This window comes from Triturus cristatus, chromosome 12 (assembly GCF_964204655.1).
Source record: "Triturus cristatus chromosome 12, aTriCri1.1, whole genome shotgun sequence".
Lineage (NCBI taxonomy): Eukaryota > Metazoa > Chordata > Amphibia > Caudata > Salamandridae > Triturus > Triturus cristatus.
The window spans coordinates 839311272-839324594 of NC_140595.1; the positions used below are offsets into that span (position 1 = coordinate 839311272).

Consider the following 13323-nt stretch of genomic DNA (forward strand, 5'->3'; position numbering starts at 1 on the left):
AGGAAATTGCTTCCGTCTTTATTCATCGTGTCCCCCAGTTCTTCACATAAAGTGATAATGTGTATATTACACAGCTAATATTGCATATTTGCGTAGTGTATGACACTGACTTGTTGGTACTCCACCCTAGTAAGGCTGTCCTATGAGAAATGGTTGTGGATACAATAGCATTAAATGGAGGGTCCAGGGGGGCTTGCATTGTTAGTGAGTATACTATATATGTGTCTGCCTTAAGAGGGGGCAGTTTCCATATCTGGCACTCAGGCCCCACCCACTGTTACCAAGTTCCTCCCAACGCCTTGCTACAGTTCAGTAGCCCTCTTGTCACTCACACTTGTGTGCTCTTCTTCGCAGGGGGACAGTGGGGGCCCCCTGATGTGCAGGCGGTTGCAGCACAAGACGTGGTACCAGGTGGGAATCGTCAGCTGGGGCAAAGGCTGTGGCCGGAAGAGGAGTCCTGGCATCTACACCCTGGTCGCCTCCAACAGCTGCAACTGCCTCTGCATCCTCCGAAAGACCTTCAAATGGATCCCCCTGAGCACAGAAAAACCATCACCCACGCACTCATAACCAGCAGACTGGACTACAGAAACGCCCTCTACGCCGGCATCAACAAGACCCTCCTACACAAGCTCCAAACCATCCAGAACGCCACGGCCAGACTCCGCGGCCAGACTCATGCTCAGGACTCCTCGGCACGAACACATGACGCAACCCCACCGCGACCTACACTGGCTTCCCGTAGAGATGAGCATAACCTTCAAGCTTCTCACACACACCTACAAATCCCTCCACAACATTGGATCCAAATACCTCAACGAAAGAGTCTGCTTCCACGCACCCAAAAGGAATCTCCGGTCTGCTGACCTCGCCCTAGCAGAAATCCCCCACATCCGCAGAAGCAGAGCAGGAGGAAGGGCGTTCGCCTACATCGCAGCCAGGACCTGGAACGAGCTCCCAATCAGCACCAGATGCTCCCCGAACCTGCACGCCTTCAGGAAGGACCTCAAGACCTGGCTCTTCAACTGAGTAGGAGCTGCCTCCCCCCGCCCCTCCCAGCGCCTTGAGACCCTCATGGGTGAGTAGCGTGCTCTATAAACCCCCTGACTGATTGATTACTTACCTCACTTAGCTCACGGGCACTCTGAAAACACTGGTAACTTGTAGTAACATTAAATGAAAGTTCAAGCCATGGCTAGCTTTTCCCCTGACTGAGCACCAGTGACACTTGTGTGCCACATGCTTGCAAAAGTCCCAGATAGCGCTTTGGAGTATCCCTTAGGCATAACCAGGGGTAATTATCACTTTTTGTGAGACGTATGTGCACTTCTTTGGTAAACCACTATGTGACTTCACACACTGCCAGCAAAAACAGGAACTTCGAAAACTACACTGGCAAAAAGCATAAAAACTTTTCACCTCCCTAGTTGTCAGCTGGAATTTGATGGCCGATGCTGTCACTGCTGGATGGCTTACCTTCATTATAGTGGGGAGAGGTACAGCAGACCACAGATCCACTAATGCAGAGATCACATTTACCTAGAGTCACTCTGATTCCTCACCTGAGACATCTTCACGTGTTCTAGATGGATTTGTCTCCAGTGGTCTCCTCTCTGGCCCAGTACCTGAGATCTTACGCAGGGTGTAGCCGAGGGGGTCCCTGCTCCAGGGTGCCTTAGGCCCTTTAACTCCTGACACCCCTTGTGGGAAGAGTCATCGCTTTAGGCATGGAGACACCTTGGCCAGCCCTGTCCATGGAGCTGGTTCTTCCTGAGTCTTGCCTCTGAAGTCTTTCCTTCACAAGAGTAATCTCACAGTAGCTGGAATCACTGGTGTAGGTAGGCCACGCAGAGCCGTGCCAGTGGCGCCTGCAGCAAATGTCCCCCAGAATGCACCTGGCTATCCCCTCCTGCAGTGACACCATCCATGGCATCCTGCCTGCTCGAGGATAAGTCGGCTCTTGAGAGAACTACATCTGATTTCCAATCAGTTCCTTCGTTACATTTTTCATATTTTACCCTCAGTGTTCAATGAAATGGCTGCCTGTGTCTTCTGCAGCCGCGCTTGCATCAGTGACTGTCTTCATCTGGCCTACGAGGAAGGCCAGGACCCAGCATCATAGTCACATGCGTGGATTCCAGGATCCAGCATCATGGTCACGGGCATGGAGTCCAGGACCCAGCATCATGGTCACAGTGTGGAGTGCAGGATCCAGCATCATGGTTACATGCGTGGATTCCAGGATCCAGCATCATGGTCACAGCGTGTAGTGCAGGATCCATCATCATGGTTACATGCATGGATTCCAGGATCCAGCATCATGGTCACAGCGTGTAGTGCAGGATCCATCATCATGGTTACATGCGTGGATTCCGGGATCCAGCATCATGGTCACAGCGTGTAGTGCAGGATCCATCATCAAGGTTACATGCGTGGATTCTAGGATCCAGCATCATGGTCACAGCGTGTAGTGCAGGATCCATCATCATGGTTACATGCGTGGATTCCAGGATCCAGCATCATGGTTACATGTGTGGTGTCCAGGATCCAGCATTATGATCACATGCTTGGAGTCCAGGATCCAGCATCAGGGTCACGGGTGTGGAGTCCAGGACCCAGCATCATGGTCACAGCATGTAGTGCAGGATCCATCATCAAGGTTACATGCGTGGATTCCAGGATCCAGCATCATGGTCACAGCGTGTAGTGCAGGATCCATCATCATGGTTACATGCGTGGATTCCAGGATCCAGCATCATGGTCACAGCGTGTAGTGCAGGATCCATCATCAAGGTTACATGCGTGGATTCTAGGATCCAGCATCATGGTCACAGCGTGTAGTGCAGGATCCATCATCATGGTTACATGCATGGATTCCAGGATCCAGCATCATGGTTACATGTGTGGTGTCCAGGATCCAGTATTATGATCACATGCTTGGAGTCCAGGATCCAGCATCAGGGTCACGGGTGTGGAGTCCAGGACCCAGCATCATGGTCACAGCATGTAGTGCAGGATCCATCATCAAGGTTACATGCGTGGATTCCAGGATCCAGCATCATGGTCACAGCATGTAGTGCAGGATCCATCATCATGGTTACATGCGTGGATTCCAGGACCCAGCATCATGGTCACGGGCATGGAGTCCAGGACCCAGCATCATGGTCACGGCGTGGAGTGCAGGAGCCAGCATCATGGTTACATGCGTGGATTCCAGGATCCAGCATCATGGTCACAGCGTGTAGTGCAGGATCCATCATCATGGTTACATGCGTGGATTCCAGGACCCAGCATCATGGTCACGGGCATGGAGTCCAGGACCCAGCATCATAGTCACATGCGTGGAGTCCAGGATCCATCATCATGGTCACGGGCATGGAGTCCAGGACCCAGCATCATGGTCACAGCGTGGAGTGCAGGATCCGGCATCATGGTTACATGCGTGGATTCCAGGATCCAGCATCATGGTCACAGCGTGTAGTGCAGGATCCATCATCAAGGTTACATGCGTGGATTCCAGGATCCAGCATCATGGTCACAGCGTGTAGTGCAGGATCCATCATCATGGTTACATGCGTGGATTCCAGGATCCAGCATCATGGTCACAGCGTGTAGTGCAGGATCCATCATCAAGGTTACATGCGTGGATTCCAGGATCCAGCATCATGGTCACAGCGTGTAGTGCAGGATCCATCATCATGGTTACATGCGTGGATTCCAGGATCCAGCATCATGGTTACATGTGTGGATTCCAGGATCCAGCATCATGGTTACATGTGTGGTGTCTAGGATCCAGCATTATGATCACATGCTTGGAGTCCAGGATCCAGCATCAGGGTCACGGGTGTGGAGTCCAGGACCCAGCATCATTGTCACAGCGTGGAGTGCAGGACCCAGCTTCATGGTTACATGCGTGGATTCCAGGATCCAGCATCATGGTCACAGCGTGTAGTGCAGGATCCATCATCATGGTTACATGCGTGGATTCCAGGATCCAGCATCATGGTCACAGCGTGTAGTGCAGGATCCATCATCATGGTTACATGCGTGGATTCCAGGATCCAGCATCATGGTTACATGTGTGGTGTCTAGGATCCAGCATTATGATCACATGCTTGGAGTCCAGGATCCAGCATCAGGGTCACGGCCATGGAGTCCAGGACCCAGCATCATGGTCACATGCGTGGAGTCCAGGATCCATCATCATGGTCACATGCGTGGAGTCCAGGATCCATCATCATGGTTATGTGCGTGGATTCCAGGACCCAGCATCATGGTCACATGCGTGGATTCCAGGATCCAGCATCATGGTCACGTGCTTTAAGTTCAAGATCCAGCATCATGGTCAAGTGATTGTAATCCAGGATCCATCATCATGGTTACATGCATGGATTCCAGGATCCAGCATCAGGATCACATGCGTGTAGTGCAGGATCCATCATCATGGTTACATGCGTGGATTCCAGGATCCAGCATCAGGATCACATGCGTGGATTCCAGGATCCAGCATCATGGTCACGTGCTTTAAGTTCAAGATCCAGCATCATGGTCAAGTGATTGTAATCCAGGATCCATCATCATGGTTACAGGTGTGGTGTCCATGATCCAGCATCATGGTCAGATGCCTGGAGTCCACCATCAATGGCATAGTTCATCCTGACCCTTACATGGTGGTCATCTGCCTGTTGCCCTTGTGAGGTCCCTCTCTTGTCTCCCACTGGAGGGAGGTGTTAGGGGGTCCCCTGCTGCCTCAGCTCTGTGTGGACCTCCCCTCAGCAGCTGATTGGTCATTGATGACCAGCATGGACGATCATTCACAGAGCGACTGTGAGGGACCTCATGAACCTCTTCTCTACTTAATTTGTTTCTTTCTTCATTTCATGGATTTACTACCGTATCTCATGAACCAGAAAACCCCTATCTTCATCTCATGCATTTACCTCTCCATCCCATGAGCCCCTACTCCACTTCAGATGCCGCCTTCTTCATCTAATGTGCTTACCCCTATACCTCATGGAGCACCCTTCCGCTTACAACACTGCCTTATATTCATGTACTAATCCCTCTTTCCCAAAAGCCCCTAATATCCTTCAAACACATTCTTCATCTCATGTATTTACTCCTGCATCTCATGAACCCCTCTTTCCCATAAGCCCCTAATATCCTTCAAACACATTCTTCATCTCATGTACTCCCCCCTCCATCCTGGAGTCCCTCCTCCACTTCAGGCACTGTCCTCTTCATCTCCTGTCTCCTGCATCTCATGAACCAGTCTTGCACTTCAAACATCCCTGTCTTCACCTCAGGTACTTACCCCCACCTCATGAACTCCTACTCCACATCAGTCACACCTCTTCATCTCATGGACCTTTCTTGCAGCCGAACAGGTCTTCACCTCCATTTCAGACACGGTTCCTCTGAATCCCGGCGCACCTTCTCACGCTCTACCTCTTCCATACCATGCGTCTGACGTAGCACGTCCTCCACGTGGTGATCCATTTCCGGTAGATCTGGAATGCTTGACAACTGGTCGGTGTTTCACCGGTCCAAAGAGGGAGCGCAGGGTGAACGTTCCGTCCTAAACAATAAACACGAGGGGTGTAAAGACAAGCACAGAGCACAAATAGAAAGTATTTTTTTCTATCAAGGAAGTTAGGATAACTTTCTTGAAAGGGTGCCTGTTTTCCAGGATTTGAGTTTCCTTTTAATACAATAAATTCTCTAACAATCGGCGCAAATTTCAGGAAATTGCTTCCGTCTTTATTCATCGTGTCCCCCAGTTCTTCACATAAAGTGATAATGTGTATATTACACAGCTAATATTGCATATTTGCGTAGTGTATGACACTGACTTGTTGGTACTCCACCCTAGTAAGGCTGTCCTATGAGAAATGGTTGTGGATACAATAGCATTAAATGGAGGGTCCAGGGGGGCTTGCATTGTTAGTGAGTATACTATATATGTGTCTGCCTTAAGAGGGGGCAGTTTCCATATCTGGCACTCAGGCCCCACCCACTGTTACCAAGTTCCTCCCAACGCCTTGCTACAGTTCAGTAGCCCTCTTGTCACTCACACTTGTGTGCTCTTCTTCGCAGGGGGACAGTGGGGGCCCCCTGATGTGCAGGCGGTTGCAGCACAAGACGTGGTACCAGGTGGGAATCGTCAGCTGGGGCAAAGGCTGTGGCCGGAAGAGGAGTCCTGGCATCTACACCCTGGTCGCCTCCAACAGCTGCAACTGCCTCTGCATCCTCCGAAAGACCTTCAAATGGATCCCCCTGAGCACAGAAAAACCATCACCCACGCACTCATAACCAGCAGACTGGACTACAGAAACGCCCTCTACGCCGGCATCAACAAGACCCTCCTACACAAGCTCCAAACCATCCAGAACGCCACGGCCAGACTCCGCGGCCAGACTCATGCTCAGGACTCCTCGGCACGAACACATGACGCAACCCCACCGCGACCTACACTGGCTTCCCGTAGAGATGAGCATAACCTTCAAGCTTCTCACACACACCTACAAATCCCTCCACAACATTGGATCCAAATACCTCAACGAAAGAGTCTGCTTCCACGCACCCAAAAGGAATCTCCGGTCTGCTGACCTCGCCCTAGCAGAAATCCCCCACATCCGCAGAAGCAGAGCAGGAGGAAGGGCGTTCGCCTACATCGCAGCCAGGACCTGGAACGAGCTCCCAATCAGCACCAGATGCTCCCCGAACCTGCACGCCTTCAGGAAGGACCTCAAGACCTGGCTCTTCAACTGAGTAGGAGCTGCCTCCCCCCGCCCCTCCCAGCGCCTTGAGACCCTCATGGGTGAGTAGCGTGCTCTATAAACCCCCTGACTGATTGATTACTTACCTCACTTAGCTCACGGGCACTCTGAAAACACTGGTAACTTGTAGTAACATTAAATGAAAGTTCAAGCCATGGCTAGCTTTTCCCCTGACTGAGCACCAGTGACACTTGTGTGCCACATGCTTGCAAAAGTCCCAGATAGCGCTTTGGAGTATCCCTTAGGCATAACCAGGGGTAATTATCACTTTTTGTGAGACGTATGTGCACTTCTTTGGTAAACCACTATGTGACTTCACACACTGCCAGCAAAAACAGGAACTTCGAAAACTACACTGGCAAAAAGCATAAAAACTTTTCACCTCCCTAGTTGTCAGCTGGAATTTGATGGCCGATGCTGTCACTGCTGGATGGCTTACCTTCATTATAGTGGGGAGAGGTACAGCAGACCACAGATCCACTAATGCAGAGATCACATTTACCTAGAGTCACTCTGATTCCTCACCTGAGACATCTTCACGTGTTCTAGATGGATTTGTCTCCAGTGGTCTCCTCTCTGGCCCAGTTCCTGAGATCTTACGCAGGGTGTAGCCGAGGGGGTCCCTGCTCCAGGGTGCCTTAGGCCCTTTAACTCCTGACACCCCTTGTGGGAAGAGTCATCGCTTTAGGCATGGAGACACCTTGGCCAGCCCTGTCCATGGAGCTGGTTCTTCCTGAGTCTTGCCTCTGAAGTCTTTCCTTCACAAGAGTAATCTCACAGTAGCTGGAATCACTGGTGTAGGTAGGCCACGCAGAGCCGTGCCAGTGGCGCCTGCAGCAAATGTCCCCCAGAATGCACCTGGCTATCCCCTCCTGCAGTGACACCATCCATGGCATCCTGCCTGCTCGAGGATAAGTCGGCTCTTGAGAGAACTACATCTGATTTCCAATCAGTTCCTTCGTTACATTTTTCATATTTTACCCTCAGTGTTCAATGAAATGGCTGACTGTGTCTTCTGCAGCCGCGCTTGCATCAGTGACTGTCTTCATCTGGTCTACGAGGAAGGCCAGGAGCCAGCATCATAGTCACATGCGTGGATTCCAGGATCCAGCATCATGGTCACGGGCATGGAGTCCAGGACCCAGCATCATGGTCACAGTGTGGAGTGCAGGATCCAGCATCATGGTTACATGCGTGGATTCCAGGATCCAGCATCATGGTCACAGCGTGTAGTGCAGGATCCATCATCATGGTTACATGCATGGATTCCAGGATCCAGCATCATGGTCACAGCGTGTAGTGCAGGATCCATCATCATGGTTACATGCGTGGATTCCGGGATCCAGCATCATGGTCACAGCGTGTAGTGCAGGATCCATCATCTAGGTTACATGCGTGGATTCCAGGATCCAGCATCATGGTCACAGCGTGTAGTGCAGGATCCATCATCAAGGTTACATGCATGGATTCTAGGATCCAGCATCATGGTCACAGCGTGTAGTGCAGGATCCATCATCATGGTTACATGCGTGGATTCCAGGATCCAGCATCATGGTTACATGTGTGGTGTCCAGGATCCAGCATTATGATCACATGCTTGGAGTCCAGGATCCAGCATCAGGGTCACGGGTGTGGAGTCCAGGACCCAGCATCATGGTCACAGCATGTAGTGCAGGATCCATCATCAAGGTTACATGCGTGGATTCCAGGATCCAGCATCATGGTCACAGCGTGTAGTGCAGGATCCATCATCATGGTTACATGCGTGGATTCCAGTATCCAGCATCATGGTCACAGCGTGTAGTGCTGGATCCATCATCATGGTTACATGCGTGGATTCCAGGACCCAGCATCATGGTCACGGGCATGGAGTCCAGGACCCAGCATCATGGTCACGGCGTGGAGTGCAGGAGCCAGCATCATGGTTACATGCGTGGATTCCAGGATCCAGCATCATGGTCACAGCGTGTAGTGCAGGATCCATCATCATGGTTACATGCGTGGATTCCAGGACCCAGCATCATGGTCACGGGCATGGAGTCCAGGACCCAGCATCATAGTCACATGCGTGGAGTCCAGGATCCATCATCATGGTCACGGGCATGGAGTCCAGGACCCAGCATCATGGTCACAGCGTGGAGTGCAGGATCCGGCATCATGGTTACATGCGTGGATTCCAGGATCCAGCATCATGGTCACAGCGTGTAGTGCAGGATCCATCATCAAGGTTACATGCGTGGATTCCAGGATCCAGCATCATGGTCACAGCGTGTAGTGCAGGATCCATCATCATGGTTACATGCGTGGATTCCAGGATCCAGCATCATGGTCACAGCGTGTAGTGCAGGATCCATCATCAAGGTTACATGCGTGGATTCCAGGATCCAGCATCATGGTCACAGCGTGTAGTGCAGGATCCATCATCATGGTTACATGCGTGGATTCCAGGATCCAGCATCATGGTTACATGCGTGGATTCCAGGATCCAGCATCATGGTTACATGTGTGGTGTCTAGGATCCAGCATTATGATCACATGCTTGGAGTCCAGGATCCAGCATCAGGGTCACGGGTGTGGAGTCCAGGACCCAGCATCATGGTCACAGCGTGGAGTGCAGGACCCAGCTTCATGGTTACATGCGTGGATTCCAGGATCCAGCATCATGGTCAAAGCGTGTAGTGCAGGATCCATCATCATGGTTACATGCGTGGATTCCAGGATCCAGCATCATGGTCACAGCGTGTAGTGCAGGATCCATCATCATGGTTACATGCGTGGATTCCAGGATCCAGCATCATGGTTACATGTGTGGTGTCTAGGATCCAGCATTATGATCACATGCTTGGAGTCCAGGATCCAGCATCAGGGTCACGGCCATGGAGTCCAGGACCCAGCATCATGGTCACATGCGTGGAGTCCAGGATCCATAATCATGGTCACATGCGTGGAGTCCAGGATCCATCATCATGGTTATGTGCGTGGATTCCAGGACCCAGCATCATGGTCACATGCGTGGAGTCCAGGATCCAGCATCATGGTCACGTGCTTTAAGTTCAAGATCCAGCATCATGGTCAAGTGATTGTAATCCAGGATCCATCATCATGGTTACATGCATGGATTCCAGGATCCAGCATCAGGATCACATGCGTGTAGTGCAGGATCCATCATCATGGTTACATGCGTGGATTCCAGGATCCAGCATCAGGATCACATGCGTGGATTCCAGGATCCAGCATCATGGTCACGTGCTTTAAGTTCAAGATCCAGCATCATGGTCAAGTGATTGTAATCCAGGATCCATCATCATGGTTACAGGTGTGGTGTCCATGATCCAGCATCATGGTCAGATGCCTGGAGTCCACCATCAATGGCATAGTTCATCCTGACCCTTACATGGTGGTCATCTGCCTGTTGCCCTTGTGAGGTCCCTCTCTTGTCTCCCACTGGAGGGAGGTGTTAGGGGGTCCCCTGCTGCCTCAGCTCTGTGTGGACCTCCCCTCAGCAGCTGATTGGTCATTGATGACCAGCATGGACGATCATTCACAGAGCGACTGTGAGGGACCTCATGAACCTCTTCTCTACTTAATTTGTTTCTTTCTTCATTTCATGGATTTACTACCGTATCTCATGAACCAGAAAACCCCTATCTTCATCTCATGCATTTACCTCTCCATCCCATGAGCCCCTACTCCACTTCAGATGCCGCCTTCTTCATCTAATGTGCTTACCCCTATACCTCATGGAGCACCCTTCCGCTTACAACACTGCCTTATATTCATGTACTAATCCCTCTTTCCCAAAAGCCCCTAATATCCTTCAAACACATTCTTCATCTCATGTATTTACTCCTGCACCTCATGAACCCCTCTTTCCCATAAGCCCCTAATATCCTTCAAACACTTCCTTCATCTCATGTATTTACTCCTGCATCTCATGAACCCCTCTTTCCCATAAGCCCCTAATATCCCTCAAACACATTCTTCATCTCATGTATTTACTCCTGCACCTCATGAACCCCTCTTTCCCATAAGCCCCTAATATCCTTCAAACACATTCTTCATCTCATGTATTTACTCCTGCATCTCATGAACCCCTCTTTCCCATAAGCCCCTAATATCCTTAAACACATTCTTCATCTCATGTATTTACTCCTGCATCTCATGAACCCCTCTTTCCCATAAGCCCCTAAAACCCTTCAAACACATTCTTCATCTCATGTATTTACTCCTGCATCTCATGAACCCCTCTTTCCCATAAGCCCCTAATATCCTTCAAACACATTCTTCATCTCATGTATTTACTCCTGCATCTCATGAATCCCTCTTTCCCAAAAGCCCCTAATATCCTTCAAACACATTCTTCATCTCATGTATTTACTCCTGCATCTCATGAACCCCTCTTTCCCATAAGCCCCTGATATCCTTCAAACACATTCTTCATCTCATGTATTTACTCCTGCATCTCATGAACCCCTCTTTCCCATAAGCCCCTAATATCCTTCAAACACTTCCTTCATCTCATGTACTTCCCCCTCTATCCTGGAGTCCCTCCTCCACTTCAGGCACTGTCCTCTTCATCTCCTGTCTCCTGCATCTCATGAACCAGTCTTGCACTTCAAACATCCCTGTCTTCACCTCAGGTACTTACCCCCACCTCATGAACTCCTACTCCACATCAGTCACACCTCTTCATCTCATGGACCTTTCTTGCAGCCGAACAGGTCTTCACCTCCATTTCAGACACGGTTCCTCTGAATCCCGACGCACCTTCTCACGCTCTACCTCTTCCATACCATGCGTCTGACGTAGCACGTCCTCCACGTGGTGATCCATTTCCGGTAGATCTGGAATGCTTGACAACTGGTCGGTGTTTCACCGGTCCAAAGAGGGAGCGCAGGGTGAACGTTCCGTCCTAAACAATAAACACGAGGGGTGTAAAGACAAGCACAGAGCACAAGTAGAAAGTATTTTTTTCTATCAAGGAAGTTAGGATAACTTTCTTGAAAGGGTGCCTGTTTTCCAGGATTTGAGTTTCCTTTTAATACAATAAATTCTCTAACAATCGGCGCAAATTTCAGGAAATTGCTTCCGTCTTTATTCATCGTGTCCCCCAGTTCTTCACATAAAGTGATAATGTGTATATTACACAGCTAATATTGCATATTTGCGTAGTGTATGACACTGACTTGTTGGTACTCCACCCTAGTAAGGCTGTCCTATGAGAAATGGTTGTGGATACAATAGCATTAAATGGAGGGTCCAGGGGGGCTTGCATTGTTAGTGAGTATACTATATATGTGTCTGCCTTAAGAGGGGGCAGTTTCCATATCTGGCACTCAGGCCCCTCCCACTGTTACCAAGTTCCTCCCAACGCCTTGCTACAGTTCAGTAGCCCTCTTGTCACTCACACTTGTGTGCTCTTCTTCGCAGGGGGACAGTGGGGGCCCCCTGATGTGCAGGCGGTTGCAGCACAAGACGTGGTACCAGGTGGGAATCGTCAGCTGGGGCAAAGGCTGTGGCCGGAAGAGGAGTCCTGGCATCTACACCCTGGTCTCAAACTACCTGGCCTGGATCCGGAAGGTGACCACGGAGGCCGAGCAGCCCATGGCTCACACCACGCTGGGGATGCTGTCGGAGTTGGACACACAGGGCGAACAGGACACCTATGACATCGAGGAACCCAACCCAGTGGGCCATGGCGCCTCGCTGGTGGACTCCATGTCCAACCACCAATGGCTGTGGGGTTCTGTTGTGATGGCAGCAACTCGCTGGTGGACTCCATGACCCAGCACTGGTGAATGTGGGGTTCTGTTGTGGTGGTGGCTTCTCGCTGGTGGACTTCATGACCAAGCACCAGTGGCTGTGGGTTCCTGCTGTGGTGGTGGCTTCTCCCTGGTGGACTCCATGGCCAACCACCAGTGGCTGTGGGTTCCTGCTGTGGTGGTGGCTTCTCCCTGGTGGACTCCATGGCCAACCACCAGTGGCTGTGGGTTCCTGCTGTGGTGCTGGGGACCCTTGTGAGCTCAGGATTCACCCAGTGACTCAAGACTGCCCCCTGGAGGCTCCAAGCACCCACAGCTCTCGCTAAGTTGCACAGTTAGCTTATATTTTTGTTTTGTAAAACCTGGTGGAAATGTACTTTGAAATGGTTATACATTGTGATGTTCTTTGTGTTTTCCAAACTGTGTCCACTTCTCCCCTCAGAAGGCAAGTGATGACGTTTGCTTTTGCAACTCACTGCTTTGGGGGAAACTAAGATTTTAATGTTGTGCTTGAAACAAAACAAACCACTGGGGGTGCTTGAATGACATACTGTTGTTATACACTTACTCTGGACTGTCTTCCAGTCCATCATTTTGTAGCTCACTCTGCCGCTAATGTCAGGGTCCACCAACGTACAATCCGGCGCGTCCTGCTCCAGCAGGGACAGCCGGCACTGCCAGTCCAGACCCCTCTCAGTGGGAAGACAGGCATCTCAGGCTGGTCCCAGCCTTGTGGGGCCTTGTCAGTGACGTAGAGCTGTTCACGTGTGCACGTGCACGCG

General features: G+C 50.8%; 1 protein-coding gene across 1 annotated transcript in view; it reads left to right on the forward strand.

Moving 5' to 3' along the window:
• LOC146783025 (serine protease 55-like) overlaps positions 1-12563 on the forward strand; it is a 75029-nt gene extending 62466 nt beyond the window's left edge. Inside the window, exon 6 of the mRNA XM_085637268.1 lies at positions 12210-12563. Coding sequence (XP_085493394.1) covers positions 12210-12563 — 354 coding nt within the window. The remainder of the gene's footprint in view (positions 1-12209) is intronic.
• Positions 12564-13323: the final 760 nt, after the last annotated feature.